This window comes from Oxyura jamaicensis, chromosome 1, assembly GCF_011077185.1.
Source record: "Oxyura jamaicensis isolate SHBP4307 breed ruddy duck chromosome 1, BPBGC_Ojam_1.0, whole genome shotgun sequence".
NCBI lineage: Eukaryota > Metazoa > Chordata > Aves > Anseriformes > Anatidae > Oxyura > Oxyura jamaicensis.
Genome location: NC_048893.1, coordinates 108400523 through 108423122, shown reverse-complemented (window position 1 = coordinate 108423122; position 22600 = coordinate 108400523). Strand labels below are relative to the sequence as shown.

Here is a 22600-nt window from a genome sequence, read left to right as displayed (position 1 = left end):
TCTCCCCAGGCCACATAAGTGCTTTTGAAAATTATGCTCACTGCAAGGGGTTACTGGCAGCATGGAGGAAGAGGCCAGCTACTTTCATTAAGTAATGGGAAACCCACATAAGGATCTACCTTCTACAGATCAACCTTGTGTTTTCTCAGCTTTTATGCTCTCTCCTGTTACTACAGTTTAGGTTTCTCTGAGGAACACATGAAGAGCTACAGCCAGGAGTTGCTTATATGCAGGCAGCCACAGCATAGAATTTGTCATTGTTGCAAATTCTTGATCTATTTACATGAGGAAACTTTATATAGAAAGGATTTGTAGCATTATGATCTGTGAACTATAAGTACTGACACTATGGACAAGCAAGCAATATCCCAGAGGTGCATGAAGTGCAAGAAATAAGTATGGTAGCAGCCTTTCTCAGTCAACTGAGTTCTCTCTTCTCTGCTTTGAGTCATACACTAAGGCCAACATCATGGAGGACGTATGGGTCCTCCAGAAACCTGCTAAAATGTTTCCTTCATAGAACAGGTATCCAGAGCTAAAGCCCCGGTGAAGGATCAGACAGGGTAGCCAGTGTGAAACACAGACCCGGCAATTTTAAATAAATTCTTTTAAAAGAACAAAATACAATTTTCAGCCAATACATTTTTAATACCTATAAAACTAAATTGAAACATTGGCTTGCAGACAAATGGCTTTTAAGACTAATTATTGATCTCTTCTTGATGTTCAGAAATGCTTCTTATAGATTTCACTTGTAGCATGTTTCTCAGAAGTAAGTAAAGTTCAGGCTCTGCACAGACAGGACTGGTGTCAGTCATGCAAGTCCTTTCCTGTGTGGTATGAAGGGATGTGAACAACACACAGATCTTGTGCTGGCCTTCTCTACAGCATGCAAATTTACCTTCACGCTTTCGCTGTCAACCACTGAACACATTATTCATACAAACATCAAGCACCCGCACAACCATGTGCTACTATAAATTCAGATACTTAATGGTAAAAATTGAGTCATCAGTCATACATCAGTTGAGAGAGAGCACATACTGAAGTCGATGACAGGTTACTGATGATGACCATAAACTACTTGTGATGTTTTGGGTTCTTTTACATTTTTGAAAGGGAATGGTGTGAGTCTGACAGTGTTCATAGGCCATGACCAAAGTGATATTAAAATTATATCAACATTAGTATATTGGCTATATATTAATTTTTAATAGAGCAACATGAATATTCTCTTCTTTGGGATGCACTTGTATTAGAAAATCAGCAGTGGAAGGGAACATTTCTGCTGCCGTAATGCAGTGCTCTGTGGTGGTATGTATGAGACCTGCACTTTTCTGGCCTGTCCAACAGCATCCTCTAACCAGCTCCACATCACAATTCTGGGCAGAGAGCAGCCCCAGGAGGCAGCCTGCATGCATTCGTCCTGCTTGGGGGGATAAGAGCTCAGTGCTACTTACACAGGACATTTCCTGCCTGCTGGACTTGGTGCCAGAGGGAAGTCCCAGGCACATCTGATTTATTAGCATGCTACTACAGTCTTGGAGTGTGGTCAAACTACAGCATCTAAAGCAATGGTCCCTGGTCTATGGACCTCATCCTGACCAGCTGCATTTAAGGGAAAATAAAGACAGTGGAAGCAGAGATCAAAGTGGAAGGTAGCTGTGAGATAAGGTGTTGGGCCACTCGGGTTGCCTGATCATTATTAGAAGCTGGAGGAAGATGAGAGGCCAGCAGCTGCTATTTAATACAGTCACTTAAGTTCAAGAGAGCCAACAGAAATAATTTTTGATGTTAATCACATTAAGAACTGATTAACTACACCAAGGGTCATTACTTTGCTTACATTTCTTACTCATTTCTCCCTTGTGTTAGGCAATTTGTTTGAGTTCCAGAAATAATCTCTCATGTTTCACTCACTGGCACTTCCAAGGTGCCAATGCTCTTGTGCCTGAAGTTTTCTCCCTGCCTGTGCCCCCACTTTCCCTGTGCAGCCTCTTGGAGGGTCTGTTAAGAGCATAATAACATACCAAATGGGGGGACGCGGTCCGCCTCGGTCGAGCAGACGCTCTCTTCGTGTGCCCGCCTGCCGTAGGTGGCAGAGTAGATCATGAGGAACTTGGACTCCTGACAGTGGAGCTTCAGTTCCTGGTTTTCACAGGCTGACTTGGTTTTGTATTCAGCTAAAATAGAAGCAAATAACAATACGGTAGTGTGAGGCAACTTTCTCAGCTGGACTGTTCGCAGCAAATAGCACTGTGACAGAAAACAGCTTTTCTGCAAGTTGTGCTGTCAGTGATATGTGGCATGATTACAACCAGAGGCAAAGCCAATAGCAAAGCAGAGTGCTTCCTCCAACTGAATTGTTCCCTTATGAGTATCTAAAGCCTTCAGCTCCTTTTAAAAATGAATGAAAATAGTAACTTTTGCCAACCTCCTCTCCCGGTGGAACAGCCACCCCTATTCCCGCCTGATTTCCTGGCCTGCTTTCCACTCCTGTTCAGTAGGAGAAACCTCATCCCTTCCTTTCGTTCCCCTGAAGGACAATGTCACTTTCTGTGCCTATCCCAATGCCTGCCAGAGTGCTGAGGGCCTCAGGCAGCTCACCAGTCACGGGGATGGCTGGCATCACCTGGTGCCACAGCACAGCCCCTGGGCGAGCACTGAAGAATGGGGCAGGGCCTGCGTGTGCCAAGCCAGGCCTTGGCTGCATTTGCATTGCTCCACCATGGTCAGTGGGTTTCCCCGACCTGGCAAGGGCTGCTTTGAAAGCCTGGCTGACAAAGCAGCGTGGACCAGGAGCCTTAAAAAAACAACCCCCTCCCTTTCTCAGGGGGCATGGGCAGGCTGGTGGCTCTCCCCAGATGTGGTAGGAAAGCCAGTAGATGGCCTTTTGGGCAGCACAGCCGATCCCACCTTGGGATCTGGTTGGACTTTGCCATCTGGCCAAAGCAGCCGCTCTGCTTGTGGCATTTCACCACTCAGGTCTTCCTGGCCTGGGTACGGTCATGGCCAACCATCCTTTCGCGCAGATGAGGCCGGGGAGAAGGGTTGGTTCTGCTCCATTTTGTTGTCTTTCAGAAATGTGAAAACAGGAAAGGAGGTTCCTGCGCCAAGCAGGAGCAAAGGGAAATCTTATTGTTACTGAGAGGTGTTGCTGGAGCAGAGTGTGGGTGTCAGGGCTAGGGGAGCCAGGCAGGGAAAAACTGCTATCTGTACAACAAAGGAACCATTGTTTTGTTTAGAACAGAACAGATTTTTGAAAAAGGGTTAATTTTCTTGGTAATAATCCAGTATATTCCATTTGAACTCTTCATCGCTCACAAGTTTAAGTCAAAAAAAGATTATTTTTTAAGAATAGTAAACCTGCTGCAGGTTGCTGCTTCTGCAGAAACACCTGCCGTAGTGTATGCCCATGGGGATCAGGCCAAGAAAACAGCAGCTCTGACCCAAGGGCTGACAGCCTAAAGCTGGGCTCTGCCTCTGTTCAGCCGTGCTTCGGGCATGCTGTGGAGGCTACAGAACAAACCTGTGAGTGGCACAGGACACAGCAAGGGTAGGAACACAACAGAGACCTCTGCAGAGATACAGCAACAGAGGGAAATATAACATTTCTAAACAGATGAAAAACTGAGGGATTTGAGCAATTACTTAAGTGCCCACCTGAAGGCAAGGAGATTTTAACATATGCTTAAAATTATATTCAAGTGATTTCCTGAGTAAGGATGCTTCCCATAGCCAAGTGTAACAATATTGGTATCTTACCTACAAACAAATTTCCTGTCAAATGAAATCATGTGATTTACATTGGACCTGTACTCTTCCTCAATTCTGAAGGCAGCACTTGCTGTTAAATACATCTTTGACTAGCTTTTGTAATTTTTGGGTCACAGAGAATATTATGCATTCATTTTAACTCACTTCCAGTGGAAAAAATATTTTAAAAGTAGCAAAGAGGAATCCAGTCCACTTTCAATTAGTAAAAGGAGGTTTCTAATGAGAACAGGTACAGATACAACATTCAAATCTATCTACTGTGAATAATGCAGTAATTGTAATATACTAAAAATGTAAACTCTAAGATTCTTTCAAGTATTTTCTTTGGGACCCATTTCAGCCAGACTGGAGATGAGCTGCCAGGAAAAGCTGAGCCCCTGTGCAGCTGGGGCTTTTTCTCATACATAATAGCAACAAGAAAAGACAATTGGGGAAAAAAAAAAAAAAAAAAAAAAAAAGAAACCTCACAGTGACTGTCTTAATTTTTCTGATGCTCTTCTCATGTTTGCAAAGGTCATTCTCTTTGAGGCAGGATTTGTCTCTTTTCCATACCAATGTCAATTACCTGTTTAGGACACAGGTAATTCTGCTATAAAATTAACCATGCAAATGTATCCTCCAGTCATCATTTTATAAATGGTAGGTAGTAAACCGAGGATCTTTGAAAGCTTTGGTCCTACTTCTTAAGCATTTTTTAATACTACTTGTTATGATATCTTCCCCATCATTTAGATCCTTAAGCCAAACATCTGTTTTTGCTGTTCAGCTCTGTATTTCTAATAAGACATGGCTTTAAAAATAATTTCCAATACATTTTTCCTTTCGACTCTGGTGTCTGATATCTGATTCTGACAAATTATACTGGTCATTACACTGGCAGCAAGCACAGAGAAGTTGTAAGCACAATGGAAGGCTAAAGTAAAGTAGAAAAAACAACTTGTTATTAATCTAAGAGTCTTAAAACTTAACATGGATTTATGCAAAGCCTTGTGCAGTGGCATTCTAAGCAAAACAAACAATGAAACACACAAAAACACATTTTCCTGGTGTGGATTACTTACTAGGTTTGCATTTAAAGGAGACAAGGAGGAATTTAGTGGTCCCTGGACATAGATCAGGTCCAAAAACCCGACTATTGACAAGGAGTTGGCAGGATCTCAGGTTTTGGCATTCATCCAGGACTTTCTAGAACAACGGGCAAAAAGGATAGTCTTGAAAACAAGATATGAAGCTACAAAGCAACGACAACACTTAGCTGTACTTTGTTCTATACAGGAGACAAACCATCCTTTCACAACATTCTGGCCATAAACACATAAAACATCTGGATCACTGGATTTAGGCTGCCTCTCCACTGGCCTTTGAGCCATGGCCAAGTTTATGGTAACACACTCATAGCAGCAATGTCTGTGCCAATTTAGGATGTTACCAATTCACTGTTGCTTGTTACTTTTCCCTTTGCCCCCTACCAGTCATCTGGACCTCACTGCATGCCACCACGGCCTCAGCAGTGCCTGGGACCCTGCTCAGAGCCCCGAGCACGTGCTCAGCCTCCAGCTCCTCAGGCACATCTTCCCGATAGCATTTATGGGAATGTGATGTCCAACCGAAGTACGGTAATTCAGAGAGATGCCTTTTAACCATTTCATCTCAGTCTCCTTAAGTTTACCTGACCATGCTCTGCAATGATGGCCTATTTACCTGACTTGCCACTTGATTCAATTTCAGAATTGATTTGGAAAGATAGGACAGATATGCCTGTCTATGCTAAACCTCTTAGTTGGTAGTTGTTTTTTTTCTCCTTTTTTTCTCCTTTTTTTTTTTTTTTTTTTTTAAATGCTGTTTTAAGTCCATATCTACACCAGATTTCTTTTTCCTGAATTTATACTATGGTTCTTACTGTTCTGCTTTACTGGGAGTAGCAGCTGAAGGACAATAGGAAGGTCACCAGCATTACACACACAGGGTCACGTGGACCTTCTCCAAGTCCAGCTAAAGGACTGAGTACTCCTAATGCTTGCATTAATGTTTCCACTTCAGCAGTGCTTTTGGGGCTGTAGCAATGATTGTGATAGTTAGAAAATATGAAGACATTACCCCAAATGACTCTGTGTCCAGCTTTAATCCAGTCACACATCAAAGCATCTAGAAAACCAGTTTAAATTCATCAGTATTTAAGAAATTCTTATCCACCTTCAGAGCCTCGTTCAGAGCAGGCTGTCTATATACTGTTTTTGTACGGCCTGTGTTGTTGTACCCATGATTCTTGATGTTTAAAATCCCAGCGGACTGCAATTAGGAGGACATCATCTCTAGGTCACACAGCTCTTAGCAGGTGTAACTGCAATATTTTATTCTCTGATAGTTTTAGGTACTTCCATAAAATCTATGGAAATTTTTGCCTTGTTTCTCATTGGAAGGGGTCTGAGTCATATCAAGAGGCCAAATCACAGATCTACCACTGTGATTAGCACAAGCTGCACTCTTGTTTCCAGGCTCAGATAGTTGGCAGTGGCTAAATCTCTCCTGTCATCCCTGGAAGCCATCCTTCCCAAGCAGAAACGATACACATTGGCAGCACATCGCAGTGATCCCATAACACTCTTGTATTTTTGTTCCCCTGGGTAGAAGACGACTTTCATCCAACACTTTTTGAGCATTAAGTGCACACTAGAATGTTTAAAAGGGAAGGAAAAGCAAAGTGGACAATTTTGTGGCTCAAGTCTTCTTTTAAAAAGTTGCAAGTCATGCAAATAACTCATCCTTAATTGGGAATGCTCTGGAACAGGCCCATGAAATAGAGTTACAACTACAGTAAGTGGAGATGGATGTCCCCTACTGAGTCACCTTCTGTTTGCACCTGAGCTGAATCATCTCCTGTGCATCTGTTTGTGTTTTCTCTTAATGCAAAGAGCAGTCATATTTTCTATCATGTTGCTGTGCAAAAACACGCAACCACGAAAGCAAACAATGACAATCATAATGAGACAGCCTGGGGCTATTAATATCTCAGGACAGATCAAACTTTGCAGTGATCCTTTTAATAGGAGGTCACTGTATAAAATGCCTGTTATGCTTCCTCTTGGCTGCAGGGCAGCATCATGCCTGATGATGCAGATTGCAGATGTGTTTCCAGAGGGAAGGGGAGGAAGGATGAGATCACCGGTGCTCTTTTCTAAGAAATCAGTTTACAGGATGTGTCTCTTCTCCTTGACAGAGCTGGAACTCCCTGAGATGCAGAGCATTTGTATCTCACGTTTGTGGTCTTGTCAAAATGCCTTCGTGTCTTTGATCGGTGACAGTGCCTGAATGATGATGATGGTTTATACCACTGTTATTCCCTGCTGTTTATTATACTCAAGGGAAAAAACAAAAAACAAAAAACAAAAAAAAAACTGCCCAAGCAGACCTCACAAAGGCGCTCAAGACTCACAAACCCCAAATAATCCTTGGTATCTCTTCACTATAGTCAGTAAAATGACCTCAAGGATGCATCTGGTCTACCAGTTTTAGTGGAGAGCTGTATTTTCACATGGCCTATAGGTCATGGCTGGAATGTCTTTAGAAGTTATGGTACAGCATGGGCAAGCCACACTTAAAAACTGTGGCCTAATATTGTTTCTAGAGAGAGGATATTACTGCCAAACCACTCTGTAAAACTCTTCAGCTCACTAGTGGGGGGAAACAGACATTCCCTGTTGACAAAAAGCCATGTGTCAGCTACAAGCACTAATGTTGCCAGCTTCATCAAAGCTTCTGTAAAGCATTTACAACAGCTTCACTGACAGAACATATTTAGATTCCACTGACAACCCATTTTCCAATGAATTACTGAACTGGGCCTAACACTGTAATTTTCACTATGATGAAACAGACCTTTGACAGCAGTGGAAGCTAGACCTTCTAAGCCTTGTTAAAAAGTCTCCATGGCAGAAAGTAATAATTTGTGAAACCTAAGTCATTTTATACTTTTTACATTTATACTTAAGCGGGCTCAGGAAACAAGCTATATTCCTGATACAAATCATGTATTTATGGAAATGTAGATAGCCATAGAAGTGCTTAGGACCTGCTGCTTAACTGTCACGGGGCCTTTTCAGTAAGTGAAGATAGCCTCGTGGTAGGAGTTTGGCTTGTTCCATGCCTATCTCATTCAGCGCATTTCTAACCCCGATGTGTGAAATGTTTGTATCCTCTGCTGGGGATAAGGAGGGCCTGTGTGATGGATTAAGGCTGGCCTGCTGAGTCATGAGAAGTCCTTGGTTAGAAGGGAATTGGTTGTTTTAGGGAACATTGAGAATGGGGCTTTCAAAGCAAAGCTTAGAAGGAAATCTACACAGCTGTCACAATCCCATGGTGATATGCTGCTGACCAGATGAATCCTTGCAATACTTTTCATGACACACTGCCACAAAAGCGATGCCATTTCATTCATCATGGTGAACACTTGCAGTTTTCATACATGTAGCCCAATGCATGGAAGCCTACAAGCGTGCTGCGCATGAAGAACCTTTACGAGATACCTGCAGAGAGGTGGGTGCCACACAGTTTACGGGTTCTGTCATCCTGGCTTCAGGCTGCTGTGTGCCACACATTTGGTAATCTTGCCCGTAAAATGCTGACTGAATGCTTATTGTCGAATGCCGAGGACAGTGCAGACTCAAATGTTCCCCGTCGCAGGCATAGGCGGTATGATTTTGCAGAAGTTTGGTTAGGTAACCTAGAAAATATTCAGCTGTGTTACAACTAGCACAGGAAATGACAAACTCATGAGATAATATGAAAACCACGATCAGTCTCTGGAAAGGGCATTGTAGTCAAGGTTAAATGTATGGCCCACTGCCACAGCACACGGGGCTATGAATGGTTCAGCCTTTAAGTGCCAGTAACACTCTGGTCTGGAGCACAGCAGGTCGGGTGGCAGTGACCCAGAGCCACACGGTGTCAGAGATGTCACTTCACAGACAAGAAATGGACTCAGGCCCTTGGCAGTCGTGGTTACTAACAATCTCAGGGCATGTTTGCAGAATGAGGAAAGACTATGGCTTGCTTTTGCGGCCTAGACTCTTCATTTGAGACGGCTCAGGTTTTCCTTACATCTTGGCTTAAACTGACTTTTCACATTTTCGGGCTCCCCAGCAGTCGTGTCGTGCACAAGTGGCAAAGGAAGTGACGCTGCATGGGCTACTGAATCAGGTGCCAGGGCAACTGAGAAGAAAGGTAGTCCGTGCATGCTGGATGTGGAGCTGCTGGACAGAGACCCGACAGCATCATACGCAGAATCTTCTATTTACTAGCGAGTCTGTCAGTGTTAACAGGAGAGGGAGAGTCTGTATGCAGCTGTCCACCTGTACCATCCGTTTGCATCTTCTAATAAGTAATATCATCAGCAGCTAATGAAACAACTAATGAAAGCTGGGTTTCTGATTTGTATTTCATCATGTATTGCCTCTTAAGCCAAGATTTCTGTTATCACCACAAATATTTATAAAATTCACGTCCTGCTGCCCTTTTCTCTGTTCTCCCACAGAAAACTTCCAGGGAAACATGCAGGCTGCTACCTGTGACCATTACAAATTAGCCATTGTGATGTGCAACTGCTAGGGGAAATCTAATTCAAAGACTTTCCTCACCTATATTTTGAAGCTTCAATATTTTTACCACTCAGTCACACTTCATTGAAAACTGTCTTTAAGCAGAGAATGTTTGTGGCTGAAGGGGAAGAAGAGCAGTGAGGGACAAGACACAAAATACCAGCCTGCAAATGAAGCATTATCCTTCCCCGTCCTTCATCCATAAACACATGGAAATCAGACCCAAACCCAATACACTACAATCAAAGCAAATCTTTTATCTAACTCTTTCACTATTAGCCAAACCTTTCATTAACGTGCAGATAATAACTATAGTTGAATGGTTTCTTTATTCTTATACATGCTTTAAATTCTGTATAATTCTGCCTAAAATCAATAACTAACTTCTATAACACCAAGTTCACCCAGATTCAACAAAAACAAACAAAAAAGCCTACCCCAAACCAACCAACAATCGCCCAAACCCAAACTTTTAAGTAATGAAAAAATACTAAAAACATCTGTTGATTTGTTATAAAAAAAGACTTGTAGAAGTTTTAAAACTGAGACAATGATTACATAAGGATCTTCTTATTTTTCAAAATCATGAGTCATGTCTTCCCTATCTTCACCTCTTTTCCAAACATGTAATTGGTCTACTTAACGACAAAACAAGTATCATCTCCTTAGAAGCCTGGCATACTCCACTATTGTAAAAATATTATTACTATTAAGTAGAAAAAAATATGCTTTTTTTTTGTGGTTGAATCAGAAATAGAATGACAATTATTTTGTACCTAAAAAATTAGTTTTCTCAGAGAAAACAGGAGTTTGTTCATGCCATTTCATTTTCACACTTGTTGCCCATTTTAAGCCTTCAAAAAAAGAAAAGCAATTAAAAAAAAAAAAGATTTTGAATAGAAATCTAAGTATTTCATGTAAATTATGGGAAAACAAAATATGCCAGTTCTCTGGCATTTTTGCCAGCTGCAGCAGCTGGATAGGAAAATTCAGCTTGCTACCAGTTGTGAAGTTTGGAGAAAGGAGAAGCCTGCGCCACTACTGACTCTGACGTTCCTCACCTCTAGCCCAAAAGAAGACAGGAGTCACTGGATGCATCTGCCAGTGCAGCAAGGACACAGGTGAGTTCCTCACCTCATTGAATGTGACCTGAGCGCTGGCACTGCCTGCAGGATGGAGAGAATTTCATACCCTGTACTTGATCTGTCTCCCTTGTACAGATCTCAAGCCCTGCAGATATCCCTGCAGCTTCTCACAGGTTAAAAAAAAAAAAAAAGAAAGAAAGAAGAAAAAAGCAGAATCTGCCCCCTACATTTTCTGTGTAACTGAGCTCACAAATAACTGTGCTTTCCTGCCAGAGCCACTCCTCTGCCAGCATGCTCCTGAGAGGTGCTGCGTATTGCTGGGAGAACAGGCCAAATGCCCGATTGCACCCAAGCTCCTTTACTGCCGTCCGATGCTGAAAGGGGGCTTCCAATGGCATTTGCTGCCACTGAGTGCTTTTTGCATTACCTTCATGGCATAAAGGGCCACAGTGTAAAACGAGTGTTCAGCCCAATGTGAGTTGTGGGCACTCAACACTTTGAAAGATTTACCCTGATATTTGTAATCATTTCAGTTCTTTGGGTTTTAAGTTACGTGGAACCAAGAGCCCTGTATACAAAACAGCCCAGTATTCCCTAAAGAATATCAGCTATGTTGTGATTTGGATGAGTTCCCTGGCATCTTAACTGCTACTTTGATCCTGCAAATTCCTAATGCAGTATCTAAGCACCTTTCTCCAACAATTGCAACTATTCAATTCTTAAAAAAAAAAAAAAAAAACCCATCTTAAAAAACTTGCTCTGATTCTGTATAAGCAATACGGCTCACTTGTGAAAGTAGCGTTAGATGGACTGGTGAAAATAAGACATCGTGCTCCCTGGCCTTCCAAGTGGCATTTAAAGTGATGCATTTAAAGCTGATACTAAAATCCTTACGTATTTGCACACAATAAAAGATAAAAATAGTAATGGAAATTGGCTGCTAACCTCTGATAAGAGAAGTGGTGACGTACTAGTATCTGAACTGCTTGTTTCATATGGCAGGCGATGTAAACCTGTATTTTTTATTACTATACACACAGACTACATAGGCTGAGGTTGAGCAGTTAACCCTCTGCAAAGAGTAGTGCAGAACAGGCAGCCCATGCTGGGCAGGGGCTCTGACCCAAATCACAGCTTCCTCTTGTTTCTTCCCTGAACATCTGTCCCTAGCCTTTTTCCTCTCCTGATGCTGTCCCTCTTCCACATCCTGGGGCCCTGCTTGCCCTGAGCCCACCTGGAAGACTGGGATGGGCGAGCAAATGATGTTCTCTTGGAGGCGGCTGCCTGGGCTGAAACGAGTTCCCAGCCGCTTTCCCACACCGCTGGGCAGCATGGCCTCAAAGTCACCCCGGCACAAAGTTTCATCTTCTTGAGGCCACGAGTATCCCTATATTGTTTACCAAATGCTAGACAGAAACTCGCTTCCCTCAAGGCAGCGAAGTTAGCTGAGCGACAATGTAAGGTTAGGAGAAAAATAAGTTCTTATCTCTACGATTAATAACAGCTGTGATTATCAGCAGAGAGGGCATTGTAACCATTGAATGGGTCCGTCACTCTGAAGCATGCTTCCTTCCCTGCATTTCTCTCAGCTGGTGCAATCAAATCAGGTCATCCAAAATAGACAGTGGGGTTGCATCACCATCCAAACCCGACAGCAGGACTGTGTCACTTTCAGGCACCAGCCCAGCACATCGTCTGAGCTCCAGGCACCTCGGGGTACTATTTGTTGATCAGAATCTCCCATGTATTTAATTAGTCAAAATCTGTTAGTTGTGGATTCCGAGGAAAACATTGTTCCCCTTCTTGTGGGCAGCTGGTTACAGAGGGGGCTGAAGCACAACCACGACTCGCCCCAGTACAGTCAGGTCACAGCTGGGCATGCACTGGGACTGGGATGCCAGAAGACTTGAGAGTTACGGGGTTTCTTACCCTGAGCATACAGAATCTTAAAGAGACCTTATAAAATCCTTAAATGACTTAAGGTTTTAAGCATAATGTCAGGTCCTTTCTCTTTGCTTACTGGGTAATATGGGGGATGGGAGGTAGTTATTGGAATCACTTTTTCTAACTTCATTCTGCAGCAAGGAAGACTACAGATTTCCTCTTTTGTTTTGTTTTTTCAAAAAATAATAAATGTGACTTCTTTAAAACAATACGATACTTTTGAGAAAATGTCAGCTGTTGTGAGATTTGGCTAAATTAGAATAACTTGGCAATCCAGCAGTGTCCCAATAGCATCACTATGCCTCTGTGTGAAAGCCTTGCTAGGAGCTTTCCCATTTACCCAAGACACATTCATAAGCCTTGTACGGGGTGCTCTGCATACAAAATCATCTCAAAGACATTACAGACTGGCTCAGAAGTTAAGCCTGAATCATACGTCCTATTGATTTGAAGGCCAAAAGGTATCATCCCACTCAACCGTCTGCCTAACCCAGACTCCTCATTCATTGTAACTTCTTACTGAGACTCAAAATACCAATGCAAGATCCAAGCGTAATCCTTTCTTGCAGAATTAGCCAAATTAGTCACAGCATCAACTGTGTTGACAAAGAACTTCAACTAAAAAACATAGCCCCAGGAAAACACACAAAACACTGAGACTGAGCAGCTGAACAAAGCTTCAAGCCTTATTGATGACTTCTGGTTGCAAAGGAGAACTGATAAACTGTAATGACAATGACAGATAAAATTAACTGGCCTGGGAGAGTTAACGTTGTAAATAGATACCTCTTTGTGTAAAACGGAGCTCTTAAAATGCTGTAGTTTTATACCCAACATACTGCTCTTCTTGCTTTGGATAATAACAGTAGTGGTAGTCATTATCATGAACCTGAAGGTAAGAAAATCCAGAAATATTTTTTCCCCACTTCAGACCACTGTAAAAACGTAAAGTTAAAAAGTCTCAGCTGAAGGAACTGTGACTGCCAAAAAGCCTGCAAATGGCCGGCCAAGAGGTGGTTTATGTCTCCAGTGAGTGGCACAAGACAGTGTGGGGTACTACGTTACACCAGATTCATCCCTTACAGTGGGGGTCATTAACACAAGGCCTTAAGATCCTTTTTCAGCATTAGGCTGTAGAAACGTGTTTATTCTGCCCAGCCCCCTTGTACTGGCATGAATCTCACCACGTGAAGCATCAAGAAGAACAACATTTTGAGCTCTGATTCTTATTGCTTAGCATCTATTAAATGCAATCTCAGCGTTGACTGATGTAATGTCTTTTTGGCAAAAGAGCAGCTTTGCTTTGTAATATTTTTGGACGCTGAAGCTGGGTATCACACAGCCTACAAGGATTCTCAGAATCAGGCCTTTATATACAGAGTAAGAAATATTGGTTACTGTGCACAGTGCTATCTAGCTTAATTAGCACAATGATTTGCTGGCTCATTTTAAAGACATTTAAATCCATTTTGGATCAAAATAGATTGAAATAGCACACACGTTGCTGTGGGAGTCCCAGAAGGCTAATCCATTCAGTACATCTACATCATCTCCCGCCGCTTTCTGAAGAATTGTGCCAACAGGCATTAAAAATACACAAGCAAGACTAACGAGTTTGAGGGAAGAGATTTCATGCAGCGATAACAGAATTGCTGATAAACTCTACTACAAACCCCATCAGAAGCATCAATCTGACATTTATTGGTATTTATGATTCAGCTGCAGTATTTCTCCAGAAGTACGTTCTCCATTGGTTTGTGAAGGAAGTGTTGGAGGAAAAATAACCCCTAAGTTTCATGCCCCCTCCCCTCTGCCACATTCTCTGTTGTTCTTTAGAGGCAACTAACCACACCACAGACAGTGCTGTTCAGGGTTACTGCATAATCACTGCTTTCAGAGCCCTGCTCTGTGTGTGGATCTGACAGTGCCTGGCTGGCTCTGTTCACAGAAGCAATGCAGGGTTCTGCTTCTTGTAAATTCTCTTTCGTCTCTTACCTTGGCTGTCTGCAAGTCCTTTCTGTGGTAGCTCTACTTGAGAGCCAGCAGTCATGACAGAATGCAAAATGTTACGCAGGAAAGACACTATTTCTAAAATGAAACCACTGTGTTTCTTGCCACATCATTTTATTCTTTTCTGTACATCAGGTGCCATGTAAGCATACTGTTTGAGTCACTCCAGAAAGGTGTGGTATTACAGTCTTTTATCAATTAGAAATATCCTTGGGCTGAAGTATTGATTATTCTACTTACTCTTCTGACATGAGCATAACAGCTTCACTCAAGAGATACACATAAAAATCCATGCTTGCTTAATACATCCTGTCTTGCAGAGTCACTATTTGACTCAATTTCCCTCACTTGCTTGGTTTTTTTCAGTGAGCCTTTTTCCACTCTTCCTCTCAAGACTCACATTCCTTGCCAGTGACTGCTATCCCAACATCTTCATCCTTTTGCTTGCACCGTGGGCAATGACATGAGAAACTGGTCTGCCAGGCTAGAAAAGTATTTTTTCCATAATGTTATTTTTGATGTTATTGAAACCTTTTTGATGTGGGGGGCAGATGCTCACTTGGAAAAACTAGTGGTAATCTCATTTCTGTGATAAGCTAGTAACCATTAAAAAGCTTTCCATTTCCAAATGTCTAGTTTGGTTTCAGAGCTTCCAAAACTCTTAATTTTCTTAGAATCAGACCCTGAGAGTTTTCAATTAACCATTCCTCAGGAGATAAAACTTAGGAGATCTTGCTCTGTCCATCTGCCATTCCCTTAACAACTGTTGAGCTCAGTGGCCAGATTCAAACCTAGGGAGGTAGAGGAATCACAGAAATAAAGTTGCCACAAGTTTCATGAAAATTGAAGCCTGAGCTAACAGGCCAAAGTAAGAGCTCTCACTTTCAATCCCTTACTCACGCTAAAAGTAAACTGGCTGCTGAAAAGACAGCACACATACTGGAGAGCTAATCAGCCTGCTGCTAATGGGGCAACTTGTTTTCACTGGCCTTAATGACAGATGGGGGATTAAGGCTTCAGTATGAAAATCCTTAAGTTAAAAGTGAAAATGCTTTTGGGATAGCGTGGCAATCAAAGCACGCTTTAGTGATGGAGAGCTCAGTCATGTTTTCCATGAGCTGTTTCAAAAACATGTGTGCTCTTTACTAAGGAAATTAATTTTTCTCCCCCGTAATCAGAACTCATGGATCGTAACCATCTTATTGACCATAACTCCCTCTGTCTGCTAAATCTGAGGGTCAAATTAAGCAAGGGTTTGGTTTCATTTAAGCAAGGGAAGGGATTCAGGTAACAAGAAGGCAATGCTGCCTAAGAACTCATCTAAACTCATGTATATGAACAGGGTTTATTCAGTGAGTAACAGAACACATAAAAATCTAAGCCATGAGCTCTTTTTACAAAAACAAAACAAAGATATCATGAAGGAAGCACAGACCTCCCGCAACTTTTCGGTTATGCCAAATGGGCATTGTTTCTGCAGGTATCCCATAACCTCTTTGCATCCAGGGCACTCAGCTTGGACTTACAGTTATGTGTAAGAAATTTTTTTCAGACTGAGAAAATCCATGACTCTTGCACTCACAGGCCAGCTGACTGTTCTCTCTCTCATGTCCTCCCACAGCTGTTCTGTTTCCTTCAGATGGACAATTTCATATTCCCTTGTGTTGTCATCTAGGAGTGATGCTTACTTTCTTTATATCCAAATGGCTCTCTGAGGAAATCAGAGATTCCTACTCATTTCCTTTCTCCCCCTCACTTGATCTTTTTTTTTCTTAGTTTCCTTCCCTCCTTCTCTCTCTCTTTACATTCATACAGACTCCTACGGCTGTACACCAAGGGCAGCATAAAACACTTGGCAGGCCTGGGTAAAAGTGTCCAGGAGTTCCTTAGCAAGCAGCGTAGGTGCCAGGAAGGGGTAAACTGTTACCAGTCTCTGCAGATTTGGGGCTGTATTAATCTGCATGCTATAGTCAGCTATACTTCTCCCAGCTATACCACGAAGCCACAGGGACAAATACTTGTCCCGTGACTTAATATGGAACTATTACAGTAGAAAAGAAAGATTTTCTCCCTCCTATCCAGTGATGCTGACAAGAGATAAAAGACTTCTATGGGAGACTGTGAGGGCAGACTTTTCTGCCCTTACAAAAAAGAAAAAAAAATGTTAAAGAAAAAAAGAAAAAAAGAACAACTAAAAAAAACCACCACCACCAACAAAAACTTTTCATTGGAGACAGAGTAGCTTCTTCTAGTGCCCTTAATAAGAAGTAACAAGAGAAAGGCTCAGCAGGTGGCAACTTCATTCTGGAGACAGAATGAGTCAATCACCATGCCCATGAGACAGAAAAGTTATGATCCTCCCAAAGACTAAAAGTAAAAGTACCCTAGGGACTAGGGGAAAATATTTCTTTGAAAACTTGAATTTATGAACTTGAATTTCCAAGCAAACTTGGGAGGTGGGGGAGTTTGTTCACTGTCAGCCCCTCATTAAAAAAAAAAATAAATACAAAATTTGCAAACTGAACCCTGAGTCAAACTCCCATGTAATGCATTCCCATTTATATGTGACACTTGAAAAATCAGATTACAAGGAATAGGATATATTAGAGACCAGGAAAATTGTGTATTGAATCACTAAGTCCATTCTCTGGCAGCTTGCATCTGCAGTGTTAGGAAAGCTTATAGTTTATCAGGTCCAAGCCAGAAAAGCAAAAAACAGAAATTAAAACAGAAAAACAAAAACAACAACAACAACAACAAATCCTACAACCCTCTATCCTCATAGCTTGATGATTTTCTTTACAAAAACATTCATTCCTCAACCCAATTCTAACCTGAAAAAATTAAAAGTCCAAAACTGTACAATAATTCTGGAAAATGAATGCTTGTCTTCCCATCCAAGAATAAATACAATGAGGAAAAATAAACAGATATTTGTGGGTTACGACCCTCATCCAAAGCCCAGTGAAATTCTTGGGAATCCTTCCAGTGACCTCCATAGGCTTTCAGTCAGGTCTTATATTATGAGTGATGTTTTTAAATTAATTCTAAATTAAGACCCAAACAGTACTGGTATTTAATTTGTTGCCAGAAGCCTTTGAATAGACCTTTGAAACAAAACTCTTAAAATGCATAGGAATTCAGACGAAATGACTCACCAATGCTGAACAAATAAGGCACAACCACACTTCCTTCTGCTCTTCAGCTCCCTTTAAGACACTCTTCTCTGTTTGGTTATGTACCAAAATATTTCAGTTTTAGTTGTGGATTATAGTTCGAAGACAGCAGCCTTCTGATAACTGGTGGCTGGTCAGACAGTGACTTCTCTGTCTGGGGACACTTCCATCAAAATCAGAGCATTTGTTTGGAATAGGTCTGTAACCACTTCCTCTCATAAAGCCGAGATTGCCTGGAAGCTCTGTCTTGCTGAGAAGGGTATCAGTAGTAGATAGAATAGGAAGGCAGGAGGAGCTAATCCCTGCTATTTTTTTTTGAATAAAAGTAACACATGATGTGTCAAGTGCCAGCAATCTGCACAGTGATGAATGAAGACAGCTCCTGCCCCAGAGCTGAAAGAATCTGAAAGACAGACTCCAACATGTCCATCTCCGAGCGGTGGAGCTCAGGAAGTCAGGTTTCCTATAGGTTTGTGTCTCATACCTGGATTTCCCATAGTCTGTTGGGAGTGGTGGTGAGGAAGGCGGAGAGCATCGAGCTAAGCTTTAACTCACTTTCAGGGAGCTTTTGGAGCAGCATCCTTTGTTGGGGAAGCCAGCAGGGCCCAGCTGCTCACACTCACATAATGTGTAGGAATTTAATAGGGCCAAAGCTTCTACAAGGATGATCAAAAGCAGTGGATTCAACAAAAACTAAGCACTAGGCCAAATCCACATATGAAATAGGATTTCATAAGCTACACTTCCTCAGGAAAGCATCTAGAACAGCAGAGATGAGCCTAGAACAAAACCTTGGTTCTCATTTCTGACACACACCTGTTTCACAGATCCAAATCTACTCCATGCTAAGAAACCTTAAACCAGACTTAGAGATTTAACTCCCACATTACTGAAATGAAACGTGTTTCTAAAACAAAATGCTCCCTTTTAAGCAAAGCAACCAAAATTTGTGTTTGGCACTTAGAAGCCAGTATCGAGAAGACGCATCATTGACATCACTCCTTTTAGCACCTCATTAAATATCCTGGTGGAAAGACACGTTCCATTTGCCACAATGAATCAACAGAACTGCCTCCAGAAAATTTGTACAGGACTTTATCTGACCAACACAAAGTCAACAAAAAACCTCTCTGCATCATTGTGGTTGGTCTTGATTGATCCTGCCACGTTATTACAAACAAAGCATTTGCTCGAAGCATTTGTTTGCTTTCCTTTTGCCTGGGGTGAATCTGGGATGGGTAAATGCCACAGAACTTAATGGAAACTTTTAATGCGAAAAGGCCACAAGACCAGATTATGTTTCTTGGGTGAACTGGTTTGCTTTTTCATTAGATCCATTTGTTCTCTATTATTGGGTCAGAAGATCAAGTCTATGAAGTCAAAGTGATGCCTAGTTCTGCCTGAACTTTCTGGAAAATGAAAGAAAAGTTGACACCGGTGCACAGAGGTTAAAACATTCTACCCAAACAGCAGGCCACTTTTTCTGTTCACATCCCAAAAGTCATTCTTCAGCCCAGCCATGCAATCACAGGGTTACTTCATTTCTGATCTTCGGTTACAGACACATTTCTTGAAAGCTGCCCAGAAAACCTGGCTGGGACTGAGGTACAGAAAGGGAGACTGAGTGGTGAACCAAGAGGAGTTCAAACAGAAGGCATAAGCCCAAGGTAGCATGGAGAGAAGAGGCAGAGGAGAAAGAAAGGAGGTAAAACAGCTGTTCACCTTTTTTCACATGTACTTGTTCCTCAGTGTTGCTGGAGAGAAGGAATTTGCTCCTGGAAGGGTCAGAGTGTGGTTTGCTTCAGCTTGCTCAAACCAGTATGCATGAAGGTCTGAGGAAAGAACTGGGATTTCTCCCTCTCTCTGCCCCCCACCCCTTCCTCCCCCTCCAAACCTTCAGCTACCAGTTACAAACTTCACCATACATGCTTTAACAAATGAATCATTTAGAGGACTGCTCACTGGAGGGCAAACCTCCACTTTCAACAACCAATACAACATCCATACATCCTTTGTTGCCACCAAGTTGCTAGAGATGAATGGATTACATGGATCTTTAACTTCTGTGTCTATCAACATCAGTTGACCTCAGATTACCAAGGAGAAACAAACTTTGCTTACTGACAGAGTCCTCCTCACACAGTTAGATTGAGAACTCTGTTGCTGGAGTCCTGTTTCAGAACGTTTTTCTCCCTAGGAAATACCATTTCACATACCAATTCATAAAACATTACCACACAGTGGAGAAATGTTGCCAAGAAAACAAAACACAACACAGCACCTTTCCATAGTTAAAAGCTAGACTGAGAAACATACAAGAACCTGCAGCTCTACATCCTAGGAGAGCAAGTGCGATAACAAGACCATCACGCCAACTGACCTGCAACAGCCAAATGAAGAGATTCTACTCCCAGCCAGTTCTCCCAGCCTGTCTCTTATGAAAAGGGAGGGACAAATACTGTAAAAGTTTCACTGCTTCTGTTCTGTGAAGCGATCCATAAAAAATGTCGTCAGTTTACTAAATGGGGAAATAAATAAAAGTCACATACTGAAAAAAATCCAACCTCATAATAACCCTTCACTATCCACATACACTGCTCCCTGCTCCCGCTTTCCAAAACATCAGACAAATCCAAAGAGGGGTCATCTTTGGGTTGTTGCCAGCAGCAGGTAAGTTTTGCGATTAACAGATGGACTCCAGGCAGGTTAGAATTGCCAGTGTAATTTAATGCATACATAAAGAGAACAACAAGGATTACATGTACAGTTGCTGCAATCTGACAGCAGGCTGGGAAGGATTAGAGAAAGCTGCCAGAGTGAGAGAATGAGGAGGAGAAGGAGCGAGGGGAAGAGAAAGAGAAGGAGAAAGAAACAGAGTTTGGGCTGTAGAGGTAGAGATCTGATGCTGGAAACACACAGAGCGGAAAAGGCAATGACCCAAGAAAGTATGCACCTGATAATCTGAGTATAAAAGCCTGAAAGCTGTGAAGAGAATGAACAGTTTAAGTGACTTTCCCTCCAGTTCTCTGCGCACTCCTAAATTCCCCTGTAAGAGATCAAAAGGTGCCGAACACATTCACGGTCCTGATCTCTGTTGCTTTTGCCACGACACGATCCTGACGTGGAAACGTGCAGGCTGCCACCTGGGAGCTTTACCTTCAGCAGGGGGTTGGACCTGCCCCCTCCCAGCACAGGGAAAGTGTGGGACATTGGTAAAGGGGGGGGACCAGGTTCCTCTCGTCACCCCTCGGGACAATCCCGGAGGAGGTGCTGTCCCTTTAAACGGGGCAGATTTGTTTCCACGCACGTTCAGCAGAGCTTATGAAAATCAAGTCGCTGTTCCTGCTGCGGGGGGGAACAAATAAGGAAATTCAGCAACTTCAGAGGCCTGGCTCGAAGCTGCCGTTGCAGAGCTCGTTGCAATCCTTTAACAGGTATTAAGCAGCCCCGGGATGGCATTGCAGGGTGTCATCTTACATCTGACAGCTCCCGGCCTGCAGCACCTGCTGCGCCTTTCCCTGCTTTTGAAGTCGCTAAAAACTTCCTCGTGTGTTCTGGATGCCTTTTTTTTTTTAAAAAAAAAAAAAAAAAAAAAAAAAGTGTCCAGCACCATTTCTGTCATTCTGGATTACATCTCTGTTAAAAGTAAAAAGCAAATGTGAGTGGCGTTTGTTCAGGCCTGGAAGCGTCCCCAGTCTGGATTGGCAAGCGTTTTGGAATCTAATCTTTTCTACATTTTATTTACCGAATTGTCTGCATGACATTTTTAATGCTGATGTCTAGGGTGAGTTGGAGAATTATCTTGGGTCATTCTACTTATTGGGAAAGTTCAGCGCACAATGAAATACTGAACACAGCTGTACTTCTGAAATGGATCTGGGATAACCTTATCTGAATAACTTCATTTTAAATGTGAATGGACTTTTGTGAGAGGAACTTTCCTAGATAAACTAGAGGGATATTTAACTCAGTGGCTATCTGGAAGGGAAAATCTGAACTTTTGTTTTGAAGACTATATGCAATTCCAAAACTAACATCTAAAACCCAGCAGGTACGCAAAAATAAAATAAAGCAAGCATTTAAACGACCTAAAAGGCTTTTATTTGTGAAAGGAATCTAACAGAAGAATGTAGGTTATCTCAGCATGTACTTCTGGTTTTTACATTTGGTGATTGCTTTCTTAGGAATGTTCAGACGTACGTAGCTTGACACGGTAACAAAATCACAGGCTGTATTTTCCTACTGCTGAGAAAATGTATCTAGTTTCTGCAGAACCATCACTGGCCTTTTGAACTGCAGGAACATGAACTCCGTTAACATGTGTAATAGCACATTTGGATTATTAATCCCATACTAACTTTGTTCCGGTGCACTCGGCTGGCTTTCGGAAAGTTCTGCTCTGTTCATTAAGGACGAGGACAGCTTTTTGCCCTGGAGGCAGCTCCTTAAGCTTGCCAGGAATACACCGTGCTTACTGTGAGGTACAGAACGGAAAGGACCCGCTCCTGTAAATAACTGTGTCCCAGCAGCGAGCTGTCATGGAACACGAGGAAAGTGACAGGAGTGCAGAACAGAGGCTGTTTCTCCCTCCTGCCGGGAGCGAGGAGACTTTCTGCCTTCCAGTTTCCACAGTTATTCGCTTTGCACCGACACGGCACCCTGCTGTTACCTGACATCGATGCTTTTGGAGCGAGGACCACCGCCCCTGCTCGCTGCAAAGCGACTCGCACCGCAGCCCGGAGACGCGCAACAACCAGCACCAACCACCGGGCACTCGGGGCCCGGCTCCAAGCACAAGAAAGTGGGAAGCCTTCCAGGGACTTCCACGCACTGCCAGCCGGGTCCTCGCCGGCTCCCTCACGCCCTCCTCACTGCGCGGCGAAGACACCGACGGCAGGGAGCAGCGAAAACCCTCGGGGATCCCTTAACACCCTATATCCCCCTCAGGGGACCGTTACCCGGGGGGTGGGCGACCGTTAGCGGGGGGTAGGGGACCGTTAGCGGGGGGTGGGCG

At 42.7% G+C, this 22600-nt stretch overlaps 1 protein-coding gene across 4 annotated transcripts in view; it reads right to left on the bottom strand.

The window, feature by feature from the left end:
• The window catches only part of EVA1C (eva-1 homolog C), a 37087-nt gene that overhangs the window by 14148 nt on the left and 339 nt on the right, over nucleotides 1–22600 (bottom strand). For 2 of the 4 annotated variants that reach the window (XM_035315624.1, XM_035315625.1), the window contains exons 2-4: nucleotides 8301–8497; nucleotides 4839–4962; nucleotides 2031–2183 (exon numbers count right to left, since the gene is read on the bottom strand). In XM_035315624.1, the coding sequence (XP_035171515.1) occupies nucleotides 2031–2183; nucleotides 4839–4962; nucleotides 8301–8497 (474 nt within the window). Of the gene's footprint in view, nucleotides 1–2030; nucleotides 2184–4838; nucleotides 4963–8300; nucleotides 8498–17568; nucleotides 17918–19966; nucleotides 20105–22600 lie in introns of those variants that run through there. The other 2 variants (XM_035315627.1, XM_035315628.1) reach the window with 2 other exon arrangements.